At 40.3% G+C, this 24968-nt stretch overlaps 1 protein-coding gene across 1 annotated transcript; it reads right to left on the minus strand.

The window, feature by feature from the left end:
- On the minus strand, positions 1-20668 carry tnfaip8l3 (tumor necrosis factor, alpha-induced protein 8-like 3). Its single transcript, XM_020605786.1, has 2 exons — positions 20325-20668; positions 1-759 (listed from the first exon to the last, which is right to left on the minus strand). Exons 1-2 carry the CDS (start codon positions 20368-20370, stop codon positions 197-199), a joined length of 609 nt encoding a protein of 202 aa, XP_020461442.1. The 5' UTR covers positions 20371-20668; the 3' UTR covers positions 1-196.
- Between the last annotated feature and the right edge of the window lie 4300 nt (positions 20669-24968).

Consider the following 24968-nt stretch of genomic DNA (forward strand, 5'->3'; position numbering starts at 1 on the left):
CTGAACCACAGCAGCAGGATGTTACAACTACAGTAGCTCCATGAAAATAGAAGCAGAAGAAAAAGGAAGACAGAGCAAAAAGGAAGTGAATGTGAGAGGTCAGGGGTGAGCAAGTGTAAAGGTAATAGAAGGAGGCAGGAGAGACCAGCAAGAGAAGGAGTAAGAGCTAGATGTGCAAGAGGTCATGTGTGAGCGGTTAAAGCGTTCCTTCATCCAACAGTTTGTTAATGCCATTGCAGATCTTCCTCAGAGAGAGTCTGTACTCCTCTCCATCCCCATAGAGCTCGGCCAGGAACTCCCCATGGGCAAAATGGTTGAAAACATGATCAATGCGTGCATGTGAACGTGCGGTCAGGTGCTGCTCAACCAGCGTGTGAAGCAGGTCCCTGCACTCCAGCAGGAGCTCTGACAGAATATTCCTGTCAAAGGTGTACTCCACCTCGTAGAACGACACTGCTGTCATGGCCGCCTGGTTCATCTTCTTCTTGAAGCGTTCCACTGTGTCCAGCTCTTCAGGGCTGAACTGGTGGTTGCGGTATAAGATGCCGATCTTCAGGGCAATCTTGATTACGTCCTTGATGATTTTGTGGGCTTCTTTCTTGCTCTTGGTGAACTCCCGGCTCGCCTTGTAAAGCTCGTCCAAGATCTCACTGCTAGTGTCATCTGTCAGCATGTTGGCTACCACCATGGTCGCCATTTTACTTAGGATCTTCTTCTGGGCCTGCAATGCCAGGGAGCGAGAGTTAAAGCTCTCCTGACCTAGCGGAGAGAAAAGAGAAAGACAGAGAAAGGCAAAGAGTGTGAGGTTAGCCTTGAATGTCAAAAAACCTCACTGTAAAATGAGCCTACTTTTTTGTTTGTTTTGTGCAGTGACCTGCACAAACAAAACTGTGAAATAAGTTGCTCATGCACTGATACTTTCAAGCCGTATCAGCAGCCTGTCTTGGGGCCCTTGGGGCAGGACAAGCTGGAAACACAACACTGACATACTATCACTTTATATACAGTATGTGATATGATGAATTTGTTTGCAAACAATTGCTTACTGACACATCCAGTAAACATAAGACAGCATTAGTATTCATGTGGAATTATATTTGTGGCTACATGATGAATGTAAGCCCAACATTCATTCCTCTTTTAGCTCCATTTTGCTTTATACCAGCACCTGAGAAAAATACTTGGCTCTTTACCTGCTAAATGCTCCACTATGTTCACCAGTTTGTCTCATTGTTTGGTTCAAAAACTGTAGTGGTTTTTTTTTTCTTCTGCAAACAGCTGCCTGCTGAGAGCACTGTCCTATTCCATTTGACTAGATTTTGTCCATTTGTGCAAGGGAAACCTGGTTTTGGGAGATTTCACTGGTTGAGAAATTCATTCATAACAGAAAGTGAATTCAGTTTTTCTTTATTGTGTCACTTTTCAGAGGAAATTAGTTCAATTAACAGAGATATTAAGAGCTATTATAAGCGCATGCATATCATTTTATCAGGACATCTTTGTACATTATTATGGTTTTTAATCACAGTCCATAGTTTTGTACGTTTATGTAACAGCTGACTTCCATCTAGACAGACATGCTTTTGAAATTGTTACCCTTTCTTTCCTGTTGATCTTTTCTCCAGTTTTCACTGACATTATTTTGTCTTTGTATAAAGAACCTACTGTATCTTAAAGTTTAAGTGAAAATATAGCTTTGTTAGCTATTCAGAGGAAGACTGATCCTGTTCAACTTACTATGTTTTACACATAGTAAGTTGTATAACAACAACTTACTTTTGCAGCATTTAATTTGATCTCGGTAAATATACAGCACTGGTGCTAACTGCTCTCGGATGATTCCATTTTTTTTTTTTTTTGGCCATAAACGAGGGCTAAATTCAACCCATTCCAATCTGGGATATAGAGAACTGTTGCAAACTAATAGTTTATTTTAGTTTAACTAAATACAGAGTGCATTTTGAATATGTGAAAGCTGAGTAGGAAATGAAACACAGTAGAGCTGCATTCTACAGCAGGGCGGTGTCCTTCCTGGTGCTGGCAGTGGAGGAGTGGCCTGACTGTGAAAGAATTCCACTGTAGATAATGTCAAGCAGCTGTACACTGATAAGAACATTTTGCAGACTGGTCAATTTTATTCTCTCACTATTTATAATAGCGGAGAACATCAAGGCCACCTGTGGCCCCATACAGTGATGCCAGCAGCATGACATGTGCCTGTGAGGAGTGAAAAGATGGAAACAGGTTTTATTTAGTAGCCACAGATACTGTAAAGCCAAGACAAGAAGCTTCACTGACTATTACTGTACCCTGGGTATTTTTCAGCCTCTTGCTCCTCCACATGAATGTCCAAGGACAGAAGAGTGGGTGAGGACATCATTGTCCGGTGGGCTCAGCACAGAGCAGCAGATGGGCCTATATTCACAGAGCAACACCTGCTTTGTTGTCATTATAATTTTATTAAAAGAGACGGCTATGTGACCACACAAAATTCACACCATTGTGGCATCAGCTGGATGTGTGTGTCTGTTTGTGTATGTGTTATTTACACACACACATACAAGCAAGGGTGAATGCTCCACAACAACCGGGAGAAATCCAATCTGTGGCCTTTCATGTGGCTGTAGAGAAGTGACATTTCATGTGTTGGTCTGAAGCTAAATGACATTTCATGTATGAGCAATTAGCCCACCGTGACATTTAACAGCTCATAGAAATACCTTTTGTCTATACTCATTTCCCAGTGCAAAAGATCTGATGCTCATTTCTACCAGTGCTTTGTACAGCTACCTGGCATTTGGGGTGAGACCTATTATATGTAATAGAGTGGGTGAGTATAGAGATGTCAAACCTGCAGAATGAAATTGCCAGCACCGTTTAACTCCAAAAGTTAATACTAACTGTGCACAAGGAGTTTGACTGAGCAATATTTATAACTTACTTATGGTTTGGTCTCTGAAGTTCCAAGATGGCATCCTGGCTGTAATAAACAGACTCACCAGACAATTCCTTTCCAATCTCATAAGTAAGCAATATGTTTCTAATAGAAAGTTTGTTTTTTTTAATCAAATCCCATGTTATGAGGAAAACAAATTATAAGCAAACTGAAAGTGACTAAACTACATGTATTTGTTTGCAATACTTCAAAAAACAGCAAAAATCAATATTTTGGCCACTTGGCGTCAGCAGACCAAGCTGGAAAAATGACACTGATACAGTAAATTAGTACTCAGCCAGTGTATTAGCTAATTATTGCCAATTCATACACAACAGCCACAAAGCAATGTTACCATGCATTTGGAGCTGTTTTTCTGGTGACCTGGCAGCTGCAGGTTCAAAATTCACTCTGCTTTTAGCTCTGCTTTGGTCTCTAGCATCTCCTGCTAAATACTTCAGTTTCTTCACTAGCTAGTTGCTGAGTTTGTCTCTCTGACTTTTGATTCTGGGCAGTGGGTTTATCAAAGCTTTTCCTCTCCCTGAACACAGCCTTCTGCAACAGAGGGAAGTTGATGAGAATGTTGAGACTGAACCAGACCTTTAAGTTGCAGCCTGTGAAACCAAAGCATTAAGATGGGATATGGTAAAAAACCAAAAAACTCCATAGTTTGGTGATAAATTTCGGTGTTTTTGCCATTATGAGTGACTGTTTTCATGTTGCAATTTGTCATCGATCAATTGATGATCTAAACATTTTTCGAATAATAAATAAGAATTAAAAAATCTCTTTCTACCTGTACATTTAACATCAGTCTTAGAGAAATGATTTAGTGACTCATCCCTGCAGGCTGCTGTTTAGAGACTGCTAACAAATGTAAACTAAATGGCCTGAGGCTGATGAATAGACACCATTCATATCAGCTTTACAACAGCACTGCGCTGTTAGGTACCATGATATTTGAACAGCAACACCAGAATATATAACTGTTTTTCATTAGGGAGATCTGTGCCTCTTATCAACAGGCTCTCTTTGTCACCGTCATTTCCTGTTTTCCTGAAGCAGCTCTTTGTTCCGGTGAGTCTCTGATATTCAGAAACCCAACTGGATGGATTTCTGCAACCCTGGTACACTGATAAAGGTGACAGCTTGCACCATAAAGCCGGCCTTGTCAGACCAATGGTTGTAGAACCCATTTGGATTTGAATTCCTGGACAAGTATCTGGCCATTTCACGTTCTAAATGAATTTCACCTCTGTGCAAAAAAATTAACCAAGCTCTCCAATCATCACTGCAAAAGGTCACTTTAATTCATCATTGAAAAACATTCTGTCTGAAAGGAACTGGTTAGATCCTTTTCTTTTTTTAGTGCAGAGCTAAAAGTAGAGTAATTATTCTTCTACCAACCCCCCACCACACAGCCTGGAGCCTGTTTCTGAGGACCAGCCTATCAACTCCCTTGCCTCGAGCTCTCTCTCAAGTGTGTTTACACATCCCAGACCGGTGAAGACTGTGAGCAAGGTTGAAGGAGTGTAGGGGTAAACCACTGTGACGAATGGACATGAGGCTGCTTGAGGTGTGAGTCAAGGTGGTGGGGAAGGAGATGGGTGATTCAGTGTGTGTCTGGAGATTTTAGCACATACAGTAACTGAGGAAAGATGATTATGAGAAGTTCAGCTCTCTCACACACTCACATACAGCTTGTCACCCAGAGGCTGAGATGAGTGACATGCATGAGCCAGAGTGTCAGAATGAGTTAGAGAAGAGTCCAAGCTGTCAGAGGAGAAAACTACCAGAAAACTGTCTCTCCTGATACTTATCTCTCCATTGCTTGCACACTTTCTCTCCTGCCTGCTCATTATTTTCTCTGCATCAATTGTCCTCAAGTGTAGGGTTTTCATAAAATAAAGTGAGCATTCTGTTAAGCATGTGGGAACAAACTAGGAACAGAGTTCTCCACTGATGTAGGCAGATTGCAGATCCCATTGGTGGATCCAAGCATTTGCATAAGAGTGTTTTGGGATTTAATGAAGTTTATTTTTAATATCAGGATTAGTAATGTGTTGCTCTCTGACCGTGGCTGTTAACTAGACAGTCTTTCTTTGTTCCACATGATGTTTTTAAAGAGCTGAGGCAAAGATTCTGCTGTCCTGCTTCACAACATGAATCTAGTGTGGGACATGGAAACCAGCCAAACTTGCCCTGCTACAGCTGGTGAGCTACAAGTAATGTCTAGACTGATTTATTTTTATGTCAGTCAGAAACACTTACATCAAGGAAGTGGACATTTACAGCAAATGGCTACAATGAATCTGAGCAGCAGTAAAGATTCCACTAGAACAATACCCCTTTCATACAATAGTTTGACATTTTGGTAAATATGATGTTTCAATTTATGGTGGAGAGTTAAGACCAGTTTATTTTCTACTTGTCTACGTGTCCACAAGTGTCAGTGTGTCCTGCAAGGGGCCATAAATTTTTACCTTCACAAGCTCACGAGGATCTGTGCGCAGCCCACAGTTTGAGTCTGTGTGCAGTTTCTTCTTCTTCTTCTTATTCAAATACAACAATCAAAGGAGCTCTTCTTTCTTTTCCTGTGTGCATGTGTGGAACGTATCTGTGTACACATAGTCCCATTTGCGTATAAATAGAAGTGTGTCCATGTCAGTCTGAGGGCCAACAGAAACCTTTAAAGGAGAAGATTGCTACACATACATTAACTGTGAGGCTACAAGAGCTGAACTCTGTCTGAAGGTAACATAATCCACTTAGCAGCATCTTGTCAGCTCTATAAAACAGAAGTGTTTGTGCTGTACACCTGCATAAACAATGGACCTATTTAGCCAGTGACAATGAAGCATGAATGAAGCAACTGATGTCAGTCATCTAATGCAAGCATGACTTCATTGCTCTACTAGAACTAATACAATGCTACATTACAATGGTCTTACCAATACCAAGAAAACATAATGTGAAATATTATCTGGTAAAGCTTCTGTGTACTTCAGATAACTCCAGCATCTAACTAAAGTAACTAACCAAATAAATATGCAGGGTTTTTGAAAGTGAGGTCCTGGCCCTTCAGCAGATATTTATGTTACAGTAAGTGAAAAACTCAACATGACATTATTTGCTTATCTGCATATTTCCTGCAGCGTGTTGCACAGCTGGGTTGTGAGAGGGGTCTTGCGTTGTCTCATTTCAGAGTAATCAGAGGAATGATCCATTAACAGAACCAGCAGCTAACAGTGATGAGGGCAGACTGGTCAGCGCTTGAGGCATTTGTTGGCTTATCAGTGAGAACACTGCAGAACATACATCTCTGAGATGATTGTGTGAGTGTGTGTGTGAGTACGCTCAGTGGCTGTTTTTGTGTGTTGGGCTCTATGTCTTAAGGGTAGAAAATACACAACAGACACAGGTGTTCATATGTAATCATTCTGGTAGTGTTGGATATCAACCTTGGATGAATGTGTGACAGTCAAATAGAGACAAAAAAAAATTTAAAAGGAAAAGGATGGACGTCTATTTACTCTACTTCACTGCTTAGCACCTGTCACTCCTTCTTCCAAACACTTGTTCAAACAGTCTAAAAGTAAAGACTGCTGACAGACAACTTACTGCAGGAAGTTACGAACACTTCTGGTAAGCAACAAGCCAAAAAAAAAAAAAAAAAAAAACTGCTACTGAGCTCTGCAAAGGTTCCTCATAGCCCAGCTGTAGCCAGTCCCCAAATAATCCCCTGCTTTACATTTATTGAAATCTATTTTCCATTCACAGGCAGAAATGAGTTCTATAACTGAATAGCCAATACATGCCTTTTTGAAATGAATGGCTGCCAAACCAGCCTTTGCTTCCTGTAAATGCTAAAACAGCAATAATTTTGCAGACATTTTCCTTTTCCAAATTCATGTTTTATGAGGGGAACAGTTATACGGTGCTAATCCACCTTTGCCTTGTGTATTTTGTAAAGTTGCTGCTGCATACTTGCATACTTTCTTTTTTCCACACAAGAGACACTTTAAAGTCTGCCAGCTTATGTGCTCATACTGTGGAAAAAGGTCCAGGAAATGCCTTCAGTAATAAAGTCACTACCAGCACTGCCATTTCACAGAGTACGAGCACAACATCAACAACATATCAGTACCAAGAAATGTAAGGGAAAATGCTCTTCATACAGCAGAACTAAACAAGGCTGACCACTTAACTGCTATGGGCTTTTTGCCTTGGCCTTTCTGTTTGCTTTTGGTTCCCAGTAAGAAGTTGCTGAAGAGTCTCTGGCTGCATTTACAAGGCTTGAGGAAAACAATGGAGTGGGTCATTCAGGAATAGTAAAGGGGGTTTTAATAGCCTGCAGTGCTAGTGTCAAGCAACCCTGACAGGCCAGTCGACCGGAGCAGGGAGCCAGCTGGTACCAGAGCTTGACTAGTGGAGAGACGTATTTATTTTCCAGTGGCACTCTGCAGGCTGTAGGCTTCAGGCTTATTTTATCTGCTGTGCTTGTAAGTTCACTTCTGTGATTTCACTTTCTCATAGACAGACAGACACACACACACACACACACACACACACACACACACAGAGTGAGCAGAGTGTGTAAAGATACATCACAATTTAGGCCTTCATACACAAGGAAGGAGCTACAGAAGTTTCCAGGAGTTGGAATAATTTGAGGTATTTCTTTGTCATTTCATGCCTCTCCTCCAGTCATACTGGACTTGCAAAGGCTCCATACTGGTGTATTTTTGACTCCCACTTCTCAAATCAGAAGATGACTCAAACATACCGCCCCTGCCCACGCTGTGTCTGATATGAACACACTAGATACAAACACACGCATACACACATGTTTATATCTAGATGAAAGTAAGCAGGGATGGTACAGATTGATAAAGACATAGTTTCTACTGAGAGACAGAGAGTGACAGTGTGCAGTGCATTTATTTACATTATTCATGATGTAAAAATCTAACTCTGAGCTTTTTTCTAAAGAGCACTATGGTGTTGAAAGAGATCATTCAAGGAGCCATTAACAGCTGCTCAAGTTGCAGAGGAGCACTGAGACTTGGGGTTAATAAATAACTTTAAATAACTTAATGAATCTGGGCTACAGAGTTTAAAGTGCATTCTCTTTTTGTCGATGTAAATCATTTACTGTCTCTTGCTGAAACCAGAACAGTGTTACTGTACTGTGCTGTACTTTGCTGCAAGAGATTGTAAATGCAAGAAATCCCTAAGGATTTTAAAAGGTATGCTGCTAACCTGAAAACATATGACAAAGCAAATAGATTGCGTGCTGTTAATAGTTTGTGCAGGCGCTTGATCCTAGGTTTTATTGGGCTCATATGAGAGATGGGGTGAGGCACAAAAAACACTGCATCCTCAAAAAAGGTTGATAAAGTGCTTGATTAATAGAGGAGATACAATGCACCTCCTGTCAAAATGAGGTGTGAAGTGAAGATTTATGACCCATGACGTCACCGTGATTTCATGAGAATTTCATCAACAAAGTAATTTTTATTTGAAATTTGCCATCTGTTTGTTTTTTTTACAATCACAAAACATTTTCATAGTACACGCAGGGTTTCTTTTTAACACAGTTAAGATGAACTGAATCATTTTAAGATCATTCTTTTTATAATCTATATCACTGTATAAAGCAATCACATCATTAAAACGTAATCCTCTTGCACAATGAAACAAATAAAAAGATGCATGTGGGCCGCATGCAGAGGACATTACATTGTGAATCTGGTTAGTAGTGTACAGGAATTTATCAGAATGGAATTTTAAATTGTCCAATATGGTCTCTGGGTACATGCCAAAGTCAGGTGGGAACACGAACGAGCCCAAAAAACTTGGATGTATTATCATGCTCCATTGTAAGGCCAAGACAGATGCTGCCCAGCTTCAGGTGAGGACTACAGTGCTCTACACAACGCAGCTGAGCTCCAGCTACAGTTCTTGCCATACATGTTTATTGTCTCCCAGATAAATATAATTTGACCCACGTAGGGTTAGATTAAACATAGCGGTCACATGATTTCCCCTTTGATGTTGCTTGGTCCTATTCCCACAGGAATAAATGCCTGTAATAAACTTTTATGGGCGGCCAGTGTAAGTTGGAAAACAATAAAACTCTGAAAAGTAGGATGTGGGGGTGATGGGGGATAAGGGGTGTGAAAAGTGTGACATCATGGGTCATAAATCTGCACTTCACACCTCAGTTTGACAAGAGCTGTGGCATTATACCCTCTATTAATGTTGCTGATAAAATGCAATAAAGAGTCAGGCCTGACTAAGTGAGTTACATTGTGTGAATTTGATCTTAGTAAGACAACAGCATAATGAATGACAAATGTCTGCAACAGTTTCCCTTGAAAGCTTCAACATCAGTGCAAGAATTCAACAAATTTAGGCTGACCTTGATATGTTTGTTGGGCCAGTATATCAGCTGTAGTTTTAGTTCATTGCAGATCAGTATGTATTTTAGTTAATAAGTGAGAAACTGTCTGCTAAGTGTGGACATTAATGAACCCAAGGTGTAGCCATTTTGCTCATTTCCAGCCATTTAATGTTTAATCTTAGGTACCTCTAGATTAGCTTTGCGCATAATTCCAAATAGTCTAATTATTTCAGAACAATAAAACCAAACAGTCTCTTCCTAAAAGGAGAGGACAATTTGTGAACGTGCACAACTCCTGTTGCTGGTGTTGCCTCAAAAGTGAGTAGCACAATGAATAGCAACAGCATGAATTAATTTGAATTTTTCCTCTATAAATATGTAAACAACATTATATGTACTGATGAAAAGAGATGTGTAAAACTCTAAACAAAGCGAGTAATTGAGAAAGCCCATATTTTAACTGGCATAATGCAGACATAGTAACTTCTCCAGCCTTACAACAGTTCTCCCTAACATTACAGAGACAAGGCATTAACAGACATGCAACGTGCGTTTTTTTTTTTACCTTCTGTTAAGATCCACCAAGCAGTGGAAAGTAGCTCCAAGGTAAATCCAACCAGTGGTCACTATGTCTTCCCCCAAATGACCACATACAGTACCAAAGTAGCGAGACTAATTCCAACAGGTAGTGTAGCACCGACAATAACATCATGGATCTTTAATCCACTCGTTAGCCAGCAACACATCACATGTGGCAGACACACTGGCCTTAAGCATTCAAAACAAACAGGTACTGTGCTCCGGGGGAATCCAGCGTTGGTGAGCTGATCATTCACTGCTGCAGTGGCTTCACTGGCCGGCTGCTTGTAGGTTAGACCCTGTCAGGTAACACAGCAAGTCCCTGAACAGGAACATTCCTGGACATGCAGTAACCTCAGACCCTATATTTTTCTCCACATCCTCTGGTCACAGTGCAACAGCAGGAGGAAAAATGTATCCACAAAACCAGGCACAGTCGAAAAGTTCCGCTTTTAAAATGGCACCAGTGAACGTCAGGCCTAGAGATTATGACCTTTCAAGGAAATCTCTAAACTATCACACAATACTTAATTTTGATAGAAAAAAAGTCTTGCAAGCAAAAGTTTGGGAGACGTAGGTAAACCAAATTTCTTCTGCATAGAAATAGTAGAACATACCTCCACCTCATTTTTTCAGTGGTAAACCAAACAAATAGTGTGACCATCATGATTTTGGGATCTACAAAACCTGAAATAAACCACTCTCTAACTTTTTTCTGCCTGGTGGATGCTTGAGTATATTAGTTCAAGTCCAAAGAAAGCTGGATTTAATCAAATATAGCACACAAAGCTATTACATAACAGGCAGTCTAAATGAAGATGGACAATAGTGACTTGACCACTACACTGCACTTAAGGATGTCCATTGTGTATTGATCAGAATACTAAGCAACGGAGGGACCAACAAGGTTTGACTCAGACATACTGGCATATACTGTACACATGATTAAACAAACCTGTAGGGAGTGTTTCACAATAACAGCAGACTGATGTATGCTAATGTAGCTGTAATAAATAGTCTGATATTGAGTTTAAGACAGTGTTTGAAACTATTAAGTGTGTTTATCCTGTGACTGATTTAAGTGTCTCTCCTGTGACTAACAGTCCAAAGGAAAGTACTTAGGAACCTCTCTGAGCCAGGAGGGACACGAGAACAGATTGCCTTTGGCTGCTGCACAACATTATTTAATGCTCCATCCCTCATCTCTTTCTTTGTCCCCCTCTGTCGTTTTAATGGCCATGTCCCTGTAGAGGTAAACCAGAGAGATCAGAAAAAATGACGCAGTGGCTGGTGATGACTGATAGATTAATGTGCCACTGGCTTGATAGGTCATCATGAGGAACTGAAATGGGGGGTTGGGGGGAAAGATCCGTGATTTGACCTCCACTTTTCATTCTACACTTGGCTTTCATCCCAGTCACACAAGAGCAGAGATGTGGCTGGTCCGCAGAGAATGAGAAATGACTTCCTGTTAAGACACAACGTGATCTACAAGGCCTCATGAGAGTCCTGCCTTATGACCTTTCCTCTGTTGTAAAGCTAATGTCTTCTCCAGCTGTGCTTCAATGATGTCTGCCATTGTTTAACTGAAGAGTCAGGCCACAGTTACCTGGTTTCCAGGTATGACGACTTCTGGGAGTTTTTCTGGAAAGGTTCACTGCCACAGTCGTCAAATGACAAATCCTAATAGATGAACATTGACTGAGGGCAAAAAAGTGAACATTTCTTTATTAATAAATGACAGATTTGCTACAGCCTGCTGCTCATTCCTTCAGCACAATAATGGTTCAACCTTTAACCAGGTTTTGCTTTTATTACTCTAAACAGTGAGTGTCAGGTGTGCCACTGAAACCATCTCGACTCACAAGAAATGAAGCTTTTCACAGTTTTTTCAGCAACAACAGCATTTTTTAATACACCAAAGAGGAACTGGGTGTATTATCACCATGACTAGACAAACAACAACCGAAGGGCCAACTATGGTCAGACTTGTCCAACAAAACCTTTAAATGTGCAACAGCAAAAAAAAAAAATGCAGTTTGATTGTCATGTAATAACTTGGAAATACATTGTGAAATATTTTGTGAAAACATTCTACTCACTAACCATCGCAAGGAGTGATTTTATTCATGAAACAGTGGTACTCTATTTATAGTAAGTTGGTGCAAATATGTGGGTTTGTGTGTCTGTGTGTGAACTATAATGACAGACTAAGAGATTGCATCCTAACAAAAAACAGAGCAGGATAAAATGTTGGGGCTTAACATTACTTTATCTGGTGCGGAACCCACATAGAAAGCTTGCTTAACTTTTCCCAACTGAAATAAAAAAAGAAACGAAGCAATTTACAGAGAGAGAAAGAAGGTGAGACAACCAGGCGGTGGGCAGAGCTGGAAATATGTACGTTTTCATTTCACACCATTCAGTCAAGATTAACAGAAATGGTAGAAAAAAGAAAAAGAAGGACATGTTTGCTTGAAAAATGATTAGCATAGATGTGAAATTAGAAATAATTACACAATTACAATCATTCTAAAGATCGGCAGATGCGTAATTTCAATTTAAAATGATTATGGAGGAGTGATGTAAAGTAGGAGGAGGTGGGGTGTTAAAGAAAGAGGTGAAATCGTATGTGCAGAATTGACTTGTCTAGCACCTGTCAGTCTCTTTACATCCGTCACAGACCCACACAACATCTAATACACCATTACGCTCTCATTCCCTTTTACATCATCTGCAGCTGTTTTAAGCACCGGCTATAGTGTGTCTCTCTGCCGTACAGTCATGAAGCTCTCATCTCCTTTTGTCTAGCTCTTCCTCTCTGTCCATTTCTCACCAGATCTACAACACTGGGCTGAGTGTGAATGGCAAGGAAGCAAACGTTTTCTGGCCTGGGGTGAGTCGCTCCTCTCGCCGACCTCGGCCAAGTCTCAGCACGCCTTGGCATCGTTTCCAAAAAGACTCACATGTGCACACAAATAGACACACACAAATACTCGCATGCACAGTCATCCAGGCCTTGCCAGCTTTCCCCATAACTTTGGCCTCCTGGTTTATTTATCACTTACAGTGAAGCTCAATCTGCCATTGGCCTTATACAGAGCTGAAACCCCACCTCCTGCCCTCTCTGCTGCTGGTATCCATAACTCAGCAGGTTGCTGTCATGAAAAAATGAAATATTTTCTCTGTTCATAATTTATCTTACATTAATATACTGAACTTTAACACAGATAAAATTATTTTTTTCCCGTCTGCAATTTGGCTTTGAGAGCATGCCAAAGGCACAATGGATCATAGTGACATTTGTTAAAATAAATAAAAGTGTAGCACATTTAAAACTTTACTCCTCAATATGTCATGTAGTTCAGTGTAATATTCTGTGTTGAGGAAGCTACTGTGAAAGCATAGCTTTGAAAGCTACTGATTACTTTACACTGGAAGACATTGAACTACAGTGGTGCTACCATAGAGAGAAGTACAATTTAGCAAACTAAAGCTCAAATAGTTCAAACTTCTTTGTAAAAAATGATCATTGTGTACATACAATGTATATGTGATACAAAATTATAAGAACATATAAAGCAAAAAGACAGCAAAAAATGCCACTTTGCTGAGTTTATTTTTTTGAAACCTAAGCCTTAAAACAATCCTGGCTTTTGACAAGGACAAAGTTTCAAGAAATGTTATATTTTTGTTGTAAACACATCTGGATTTTGTATCTAACTACAACTAAAACAGTAAAAAAAACAATATTTAACTTAAACCTTTTAAACCATTCGACTGACTAAGAATGGGCCTGTTGTCTTACTGGTCGGTTTTGTCTGACTTGTACAGTCTTAAAAACTAAAACAGTCTTCAGCTCATTCCCATTCAGACAGTATGAGCAGCTCGAACACTGGTCTAAATAATGGGCCTATTTTTTTTTTACTTGTCAGAGCAGTTTGTTGTTTGTGTGACACGAGTCGTCTCTCAAAGTTCTTATTTATAGTTATTATACTATGCTATATTATACTATGGTTTTTTATACTTATTTATAGTTCAAACAGGAAGTTCCACAATGGTAAAAATTAGTATTTGCATTAGTGTTGGTATTAGTATTAGTATTAGTGTTATTTCATTTCATAGCTAAATATTTTTGTAGCTTCAGTAATTAACTATAAAAAATGGAAAAAACATAATTTAACTACTTGAATGATTATACAAATATGAATGTAGCTGAACTGCCAGCAAGCTACTGCAAATATAGTTAAACCACTAGTTTAACTACTTGCAGTTCACTACTCTCCAGCACTGATAATGTAGGACCTGAAGTGGATGTCCAACATCAGGACCATCACCAAGAAGGCACAGCAGAGGATGTACTTCCTGCATCAGCTCAGGAAGTTCGACCTGCCCCAGGAGCAGCTGATAGAGTTCTACAGAGGAATCATCGAGTCTGTTCTCTGCACCTCCATCACTGTCTGGTTTGGCTCAGCAACCAAACAGGACAAGTACAGACCTCAGCGGACAGTCAGGACTGCAGAAAAGGTCATTGGTGTGAGCCTGCCCTCCATGGAGGACCTGTACACCTCATGGGTCAACTGGAGGGCGGAGAGGGTCACTGCTGACCCTTCACACCCTGGACACAATCTGTTTGAACTCCTCCCCTCTGGACGGCGTTACAGGTCACTGTGCACTAAGACAACCAGGCACAGGGACAGTTTCTTCCCCCAGGCCATCACTCTGATGAACACTTAACCCACGACAGTATGACTGGACAATAACCCTCAGTGCAATACCTGTAAATATACCTCATACAGATTATGCAGATTCATACAGGTCTCTAGTTTTAAGTACTCTGTTTTTATTCCTTATCCCTATTTATCTTGAACATTCCTTGTTGTCTGCATTGTTTACTGTCTGTTTATACTGCATATTCTGCATTGTTTGCACTGTTTGTTGCTGTCAGTGTTTCTGTTAATACTACTTATTTTGTTATATTACACAGCCTTATTCTGGTTTACTGTTTGCACATTGAGAGCCGATGTACCAGAGTCAAATTCCTCATGTGTCCATCACACCTGGCCAATAAAGCTGATTCTGATAATGTTGTTGCACTTAATGAGCCTTTAGTGGCCTTTGGCAAACACCAGGCCAAGACCACAGTGGCATAAACATTACCATTTCAGCACAATCAGGCAAGTCCCACGGGGGAGTCTAGTTGCTGCAGCTAGCTCAGACATGGCTAGACAGTGGTATTTAGTCTAAGTTGGAAAAATTACATTAGAAAGCAGCATTAATGAATTCCATGAAGGAAGAAGGCAACATTTTGCTAACAAGTTAATTGTTGTCAACTTTGTAAAGATAATGAAGTTTCACCTTGTAATACCATGCTCTGTGGTTAATTAGAACATAGAGTGATAACCCCAGTGTTAACATTTTCAAAGAAAGAAATGCTGAGAGATTAGACTGAGTTACAGAAGGCAGTGGAGCAGCAGCTAGCCTGGGTGTGCCTTTGGACAGCGGTTAGCATTGAACAACTACAGGCCCCATGGGTGAGACAAACATACTGCCAGAATGGCAAGCATCATATGGTGTTACTTTATTTTGAAATGACAAGGTGTTAAAATTCTAATGGCCAGTACATTAGTAGATGTTACTGCTTTTCAAGAAGGCAGATGAAACAAACTCTCACTGAGAAAATAACATGGAGTTATAAATATTAAGCAACAAAGGTCAGCCAGTAAAGAGGGCAGGGTTTCAGCTGTCTGTGCTGCCTCAATTAAAAGGTTATGCTTTGACTGAAGTGATAAAATTGGATATACTTTGAGCTTTGGCCTTGAAGGCTCTCATTGTGCATGGCACTCTTTAATGTGAGCCCAAAGTGCTGCTTCTCTCTTGGCTGCCAACCCACCACTAACTAATGACCAGGAAATAACTGTGGTTCACACACACTCACGTAAACACACACCCACACCCACACATTTGTAGATTTGTTTCTGAGTTTTAGTGACTACTGTACTGTTCTTTCAGCTTAACCCTCTCCACTACCAGTCCTTCTATGAGTTCATTTAAATTCCAGTGTTTAAGGATAACAAAGTGTGGAATTTTAGTTTATCTCTATCACTTTTATTACCCATGAAGTGTCTTGACCGGCAAATGTACAGTAATTTCCACATTTGCTACTTCTGTCTTTTCCGCTGCTTTCTACCTCATAGAGTCAAATAGTTTTAAAGGTACGCTAAAAGTGACTGTTATTATATATCATGTTAAGCACAGTTAGTTCAGTTGTGCCAGAGTTAAGTGTGAAAAGCTCTGTGGGTAATTTCCTCCCACTCCTCTTTGTTTTACACTATGTTGCTTTTTTTGCTGCAAATCATAGGTTGGAAACATCTTCATGATATATTCTACAAGGTAAGGTCATTATAGAAGAAGAAAGGTACGACAAAGCCAGACTGCAGTGGCTTTCACACACACATGAGCCTTTTCATTGGCCCTAATGAAGAAAACACTTCAGCTAAACACACAAATGCTACCAAAAGAAACACATAAATTCCTTCAGAGTTTCCTATTATGAATTGGCCTGCATCACAACTCTTATGTACAGGATTCATAGATCTAGATACCTGTACAGGCTCAGTGCTTCACTGATGCCAGTCTAGTCTTTCAAATAGCTCGAGGCGCCACTAGTGACTGGTCCTCCAGTGAAACCACAACCTTCTCCTCCTCCTGAGTGTGGGTCTATGAGGTCTTGTCAAAATGCCTCTGTGGTCTAATTCCACGGTTCACTAATGACTCAGTTGTGGGGTATCAATTCTCTCTCCAAATGTCCCACAAACACTATGAAATGCCACCGTATTATTGTCTCAGCACACACACACACAAACACACAAGCACACACAGGAGTTTAGGATTTGTCTTTTGCTTTAGCTAGAGGAAAAACTACTTTCTCCTGAGTCGTCTTTTCCACTTAAAGCCTCATTTCTGCTTTCCTTTTTTCTCTGTTCATGTTACAATTTTCCAGAACTAGTTCCTGGTGTTTCATATGTGTGTGTGTGTGTGTGTGTGTGTAGAGGGCTGTGGCGCACTATGCATTCTCCATCTGTGAGCCAGATTAAAGGCGGAGGGAAAAAGAATATCAGGGATGCATGTGTTGGGAGAGCACAAGACCAAGGGAATGAGCATGATAAGTGTGGACATATTTCAGCCCGTATATATGAGTGTGTGTTCGCCAGTGTATGGGAGTTATTGTGTATGCAGGGCTGACCCACTCTGCCTGTCATGTGTAAAGCATGTGGCCAGACTGCCAACACGGCAACGAGATAGGCGCTATCCTCAGATTGCTGTGTGCTCCTGGCCAAGTCTAATGCAGCAGTGATTTTTCTTTTCAAAGATCTCTGAAGTGTTTGTGGAAGTGTGGATTAGCGGCAGTTAACAAGGGCAACAGAGCTGTAGAGTCTGTATGTGAATCTTCAATACTGAAGATTGCCTGAAGTTTAAACTTTTGTTGTGTCATCATTTTTCTGTTTATAGTAGAATCACATCACCAGCCTTCATGCCCCTATAAATTTCACAGCTGTTATTACAACCAACAAACAGCTTCTCCTTTCAACAAGTGTGCTTTTCATAGAAATTCTGAAGTAAACACAAACGTCTGGAAATAGCTCCGCTGATGGGTGATTGGGATAGGGTGTTATAGTGAGTCGTAAAGCTAGGCCATGGGCTGATTATTTACTGTCCTTCAACAGCAGCAGTCCTCCAGGTGTGTTGACATTGAGCCTCACTCATTGTTACTCCACCACAGGAAGGAAGGAGAGGACTTGTGGATGAATCATTTTATGAGTATTGGTATGGTCTTGTTCATTGCATGACTGGATGACTGAATGATTATGGGAAAAATGGGAGCTTGTATCTGTGTGTGTGTGTGTGTGTGTGCAAGGTCTAAATGATTTGCCATTCAGTGTAGTTATGGCAGAGCAGATCTGAGTGTAATGTGGCTGGTTTTTGTGTTTTAATAATAGGGAACAGTGGAGCCAAGACAGAAAACACAATTCTGTGACAACAGTCACAAAAAACAAGCAAACAAACAAAAAAACAACTAGAAAGTCACCCCTGGAACAATTATTTTCTATTTTTTTGTTTATTCTTACATTCTTGACTTCCCTATGACAACGTAATGTATAACACCTATGATCTTTAACAAGTAAGGCAACCAGACAAACACAGGTCATGTGATGTCACCTAAAAGCTTTTGAGGCATGTATTTGAAATATTGGAACCCATTAACTTTGCTTAAAAATAATTTTGTTGACTTCCCTATGACAACATAATGTATAACACCTATGATCTTTAACACATATGATCTTTCACCATTATTGTCAGTTTTAATGTACATGCACGGTGACCAAAGCAGTTTCCTTTGGGGGTGTGAACATACTTTTCTATTTAATTATCTATTGCCATTCACCTAGCAGCAATGTTCCCATGAAGTAAAGCACTTGAACATCAGCCATAAGATGTTTTCTTGGCTTCCTATGTTGAAAACTTGACCTCACCAGCTTCACTTGAAAACAAAAATAACCTGTGGCCAAGGACAGGTGTGTTGTCTAGGGGTTTACTAAACACATTATAGAAAATGTTGAACTAGGCAAAAATAGCAAATGCCTTCATATTTACACTGCTCCAGAATACTCGTTCAAAGAGTAGATCAATCACACCTTTCTCACCTGCATACCCAGTAATAAGGGGTCATGTTTGTGTGCACCAGGCTTTCAAAATAAAACCTGTTTTCAAAATACATTTGCTCAGGTGACATTGGAGCTTTTGACCTTATACATACCGTTTTTTCTCCAGTGGCAGTAGAATGAATAGTAGAAACTACAGTGTAGCCAAAAGCATGATGCATTTTGAGTATGAGTCAGGCTTTTGCTGTTCCTTGACTGGGAAAAGCATTATTCTGCCCCGGCTCTTTTATTGCCCTTTCTTTTCAACATGTGTATCATTGTTTTCAGGCCAAAAAGACAAGAGTTCCTTTGACTTGCATTACAAAGACTTTACACTGCTGAACGCCTTGGCATATCACAGCATTAGTAGAAAAATAAAACGTGTGACTATGATTTATATCTGGCCCACAGTCTCTGGAAAACAGTGTGCACGTGAAAAGGATAAAGCCTTCATCTTTGGAGGCTGGCTCGGCCATGGTGCACCAACAAAGGCTTCACATAACCTTTTTATAAACTTGAAGACTTCCAGGAGACAGCAGATGATACAGATGCTGTGTGTCATCACCTACTGAGGATGTGTCTGAGACTAAGATCATGTTAAACTTCTATTGCCTTTGCAAACAGACCAAAGACAGGCAAACAATGGGCCAGATGGACAGACAGATGGGTAGAGTTCAACAGAGCATCATTAACATACCAATGTCATCAAATACACAAGCAATCAGCCATGGCAATCAGCAACAACAACAACAACAACGTGCCTGGGTAAATTATTTGTCCATCATTTGACACCTGATCCCCTAATAGCAGCCAGACATAGTCTATATGTGTAAAAAAAGGGAAACATATGGTTCTCAAATAGTGGATAAAGCCATTTAAAGCATCAATCTGAATTTTTATATAAAGTGCATGAACAGCTAAAGAGGAAAAGTTTCAGTTCTAAACATACAGCACAGGCTTGACTGTTGCACTATGCAGGGCTGTGTTATAAAAACCTCCTGAGCTTTGAACTCAAACTTATGTCCGGAAGGCTGTTTTTATTTCCTAGCTTCAGTTTTTCCTCGTAATCACAGGTCAATAAATTGCCCATGTGCTGGAAAATATCCAATGACAGAGACTAAACTTTAACTCTCATCACCTCAGTGAATTATCGCCCTGTACTCTGACACCATAAAACATTTTATGAAGCAACCACACAGAACGTCCAGTAAACTGAGAGTCTAAATATTTTCCTGCTCACTGAGTGTGTCAGAGAAGAAGCCAATTTTAGCGATTCAGGGATGCTGTTCTCCGTCTATAGCTGAATGTGTTGATGAACTAACTGGCTGCACGTGTTGAAGCCTGCCTACTCCTGGCTGGTGACTGAGCCTGAGCTTTCATTCACACTGAGCCTCTGCCAGTCGCATCAGAGCTCACAGCAGCAGCTCGGCTTTGACACATCTCAGGGCTGAACTAAAGATTGTGGATCACATGGGAACAGTTATTAAAATTGAAAATGCAGAACTGTTGAGGCTGATAAACAACCCAGCATCTGATAGAAATACTGAAAACATGCTGGAAAACAGGCAGAAAGAACTTACTGACCCTCTGGATAAATGAATATACTGCAATGTAGATTGTATTTGGTTAGTCTAGTTAGCATAACATGTTACAAACTTATGTTGTTGTCGCAGTAATGGACTTGGGGCTTAATGAGGCTTACCTGGAGAGAGATCTCCGTCACTCTGCTCTCCAGAGTCTGAATCCATCTTCCCCTGCAGGGCACTCGGAGGCTGCAGAAGCTCCTCTGATTGCTCTTTCTTCTTGATCCTTTTCCTCTCCAGGGAGACTTCTGATTTCTTTACCCAATGAAAAAAAACTTTAAATGCAATTTCTTGTATTTTTTTTTCCGCCTGGTGAGCTAAACGTCTCCTCTCAGCCTGGGTCGCTGCGCCTGTGAGCTGAGCTATCCTCCTTTTTGTTGCTCTTTTTTCTTTTTGCTTCCTTCTCTTCTCTTGACTCTCTCAGCTTCCCTTGTTCCTTCTCCCTCTCTGATACTTTGCAGTTTCTGATGCTCCCTCCCCTCGCTCACTCTCGGTCCGTCCCCCTCTCGGTTTCACCCTCCCTTGTCCCTGCCACTCTGTCCCTCCTCCTCCTCCTCCTCCTCCTCTCATTCGGTGCTGTCACACTCAGCCTCTTCACGCTCTCCACTCAAACTCTTTCTCTACCTCTTTCTGTATGCTGTAAGTGCTGTCTCTTCCACTTGCGTTCTTCCTCTCTCCCTCCCTCTCTCTGTCTCTGGGTAAGAGAGCTGCCTGTGTTTTACCAGAGCAATTAGAGACTCATTCAAGGCAACTTAAAATTCACCTCCAGCAGTAAAAAATATCCTTGTCTGCTTGTTACTAACTATTATAAAATCAATCCGCATTGTTTGGTGTTCATATAAAGTCAGGCTAGGTTACTGTTTTACTATCTACAGTAATTACTGAATAGGTCTGAAATGTTTTAGTTCACTTAAGAAAGTAGTTTTGGAATATTAGATGATGATTCACATTTAGGGGAAAGACATTTTTGTTTTCAAGCCTGATTTCCTTAAACCTTATGCTCGTCACTCTTAGAATACAGGGCTCCTGTCTGTTCCCAGAGTTAAAAAGAAGGCAGCAGGCCTCGGGGCTTTTTCCTGTCGTACCCTGCTTCTCTGGATTAACCTCCCTGTTGGCATCAGACTGTCTGACTCGACTGAGGGCTTTAAATCTAAACTCAAAACTTATCTTTATGGCTTATTCTTTGACTAGTTTAAGTCTTTTGCCTGTTACAGTTCTCCCGTATTTAACTCCTGGCTTGATGTGTGCTCATGTAACGTATGAGCACTAGCTGTGACATTCTGAATGTCAGCGTGTCCTTGAGTGGACACTTAAAGTTTGGTTTCAGAACAGTGTTCATTTTAAAATATATTAACAAAAATACAACTTGGAAAAATTAAATGAGTCTGCATGCAGTAATTATTATTCTGAACTTAAGGAAAAGTTCCAATAATGAAATCTCTCCATGCCTTTTTTTTTGCCACTGTGAAATATCCACTGACTTTGAGCTTATTGTTTTGGTTTACTGTTTCACTTCACTCTCACTGCTCTCCGGTCTTTCAAATGAAAAAGGCTCTGATAAACCTATTGTATACACCAAATGGCAGATTAAGTTATTGACCAGCTGGTGAACACAAGCCGTTTAACAGCTAAAGAGTCAGATATTTCCCCCAGGAGAAAATAGAACTAAAATGAGACTGAATATTGGACTTAACATCCATCAGACTGCCAGAAACACATCGAGATTAAGGAAGATAAATATAAAAACCCAAAAATGAGGTCTGGTTTTTAATTTCTCTTATACATTGACTTATGTGCTGTGTTTACTTTTGTATTATAATGTATATATTTAGTTACACTTTGATTTGTAGTAATTTATATCTATTTTTTGTGCTTATTTTTATTGTACATAAAAATTAGCCTTTTGGCTAACTCTGATACATTTACATTTTTGATGTTAATCAGTGTGAATTTGTCTTTTTCAAGTACAAGGAAAAGGAACGTAAGAAAGAAACATGTAAACTCCAAATTAAAGTTAATGCACAGTTTTGCTGACACAAGCATAACTTTACAAGGTGATAAAATGTCAGTGTTGTAGTTACAGTTCCATTTGTTGGCCCCGAGTGGCCCAAACGCATCTGTTTTTAGCACAGTTTTAATAGTAGCTGTTGGTAATTTTTTGCAAGAGGTTATAGCTCCTGTATGTTCCAGCACATCTGCAATAGATTTTTGGTGATTAATGTCAGATTTTGGCACCAGAATGAAACAACTGCTTCTTTGTTGACTCACAGTTTTTGCCATTCAACAATCGTGTGGAGAGAAGTTTACTGTAGAAAAAGATGTAACTGTTTGTCCACCCACTTAAAGCAGCGGTGTTGTGTTTCAAAGGTTGTGACTTTTACTGGAAACCTCAGTGCAGCAACTCTTACTTTCACACAGCTGAAAACATTAAGCAAACAGAGGCATTCTGGGATATATTGTGCTGAAAAACACGTAGTTACAAAATAACTCTAAGACCCTGAACATGACAAACTGTTGATGTATGAAATGTGTAAAACCATCTCAGAGTGGGGTTTCGCTTTCAATTAGCTTAAATTAATTTTTCTCAGCAGTCTGTAAGAGATCTAGAAGCTCAGAATCAGAAGGAGGAGGCAGGTGGACATACAGTTGGTGGTCTGACAACAGTTGCAGGCTGTGTGATCTCCCAGGTGTGGAGCTGACTGTTGCTCAGTGTGAATGCTGGGCACCAGATGGCATTAGCCTGCCTGCCCACTGCCAAAGGCTCACTTTATCGTCAACCCTGTGTGTATTTTCGTGCATGTGTACTCTCCTCTGTAATATTGCAAAGGTGAAAATATATGCACAGTAATAATCACACCAAACTGTGCTGATTTGATCCCAGCAATAAAGCTGTGTACATCTTTGACCTGTAGGCTGTACAGGCAGACAGAGAGGCATAAAAGTGAATCTTTAGTATCTGGGTTTGCTTGGAAGAGTTTTTAGTCAAAAGTTATGAAAACCCAAACATGAATTTGAAACAGATCATTACTCTTGAGCACAGTCCAGTCCCTCTGGCCTTTGCATGCGAATTCTTGAGTTTTGGCTGAGCGTCAGTAATTCAGTTTCTGATACGATCACCATCATTAGCGTCTCTATAACTGTCCTCGGTAATAACAGGGCCATTTAGTTTGTAAGTTATTTTGCTTGTATAACTACAAGCTACTGCCAGATTGACTCTGTCGCTGCTGGACAGAACAAACCAACCACGCTACACTAACAGGAGAAAATGACCAGTGGTGAAAGAAGAGTTCATGTGCACTACCGCAAAGGAAAAACGCTCCATTACTAGTCAATGTCGTGCAAATAAAATCTTATTTAAGTAAATAAGGTTAGGTATTATCAGTGAAATGGTCTTAAATATCAAGAGCAGAAGTGGTTATTATTATTATGAAAGGCCCATGTTAGAGTGCTATAATATATTCCTTATAAAAAGATTTCTATTACTGATGAATTGATAAGCAGCTCTTTAATGCTGTAGCTGGCTGAGGTGAAGTAAATGATGTAGTATATAATTTATTCTAATCCACTCACCCATCCTTCCATTATCTGTCCTGCTCAGGGTCACAAATAGCACAAGTCTATCTGGTCACATTTGGCTAGAGCCACGTGCACTCTTGACAGGTCACCAGTCAAAGGGCTGAGATATATATACAGACAAAACATTTGTCTCTAAAATTCTGTAAAATACAAGCCTAAAAATGATAAAGTGTGTACTAGAGGTGTTGTGGAGGATGAAACTTTTTTTTGACAGTTTTTATTTGTAGACTCTGGGAGAGGAGACAACATTTTTTATTTGTTTGTATGACATGTTCTGTTATAACAAATGCTGTTTCACACTGCACCTCTATTTTTGGTGTATTACAAACCTGTGTGGGTTGGGCACTTGTCTGTACATGACATAATGACCAACACTAATATTGTTACAAAGCAGTAATAGTAGAGAAGAAGTATAAAACAAGAGAAAAGAAAAATATAGTGCACTTAATAGTAGAATGCAAGATTCTTTAAGCTACAGTACTTGAGTAAAATGTACCTTTCCGTGACTAATAATTATCTATTTTCAGTGAACTGGGTGAATGCTTTTGACCATTATCCATCCATTAACTTTACCGCTTCTCCTAACAAGGGTCACAGGGGGCTGGAGCCAATGCCAGCTGACATTGGGCGAGAGGCAGGGTACACCCTGGGCAGATGGACAGTTTGTGAATGCTTTTGTATTTCCATCATATTCTAAATAGACACATGATAGGAAAGAAAAAAGTAGAGAAGCAGCATCAGTGGGTGGACTTGTTGCACCACAGTTCAAGCAGCATCAAACTGAAGTATCCAGGCTTACTCTGAGGGGGGAGTAAAAGAAGAAGAGGCAGACGAACTCCCTGTAATGATGAACACCACGACTCTCTTCTGATGTTCAGTGAGAAACAAATGAGCTGACTCTGCAAAGTGGACCACATGAAAAAGCTATGAATTGAGAGTTTGCCTTTGATCCAGTGCCTTTGCTGCCAGAGCGTCTTCCAGTCTCTGCTTCTCCAGGCAGACTGGCCCGGTGACAGAGATTCACTCCTGTTTCAAGAGAAGCACAACTGCATATTTTGTACTGTTTTCTTGTGATTATTTAAAGCACCAAAATGCACAGCTCATACTAACATGCAGCATCAGTGAGGATGACAAACATTCAAACAAGCAAAGGTCTCACAGCACCATGGAAAACAGTGTCATTTCCA

The sequence above is a fragment of the Monopterus albus genome, unplaced genomic scaffold (genome assembly GCF_001952655.1).
Source record: "Monopterus albus unplaced genomic scaffold, M_albus_1.0 scaffold72.1, whole genome shotgun sequence".
NCBI classification, from domain to species: Eukaryota; Metazoa; Chordata; class Actinopteri; order Synbranchiformes; family Synbranchidae; genus Monopterus; species Monopterus albus.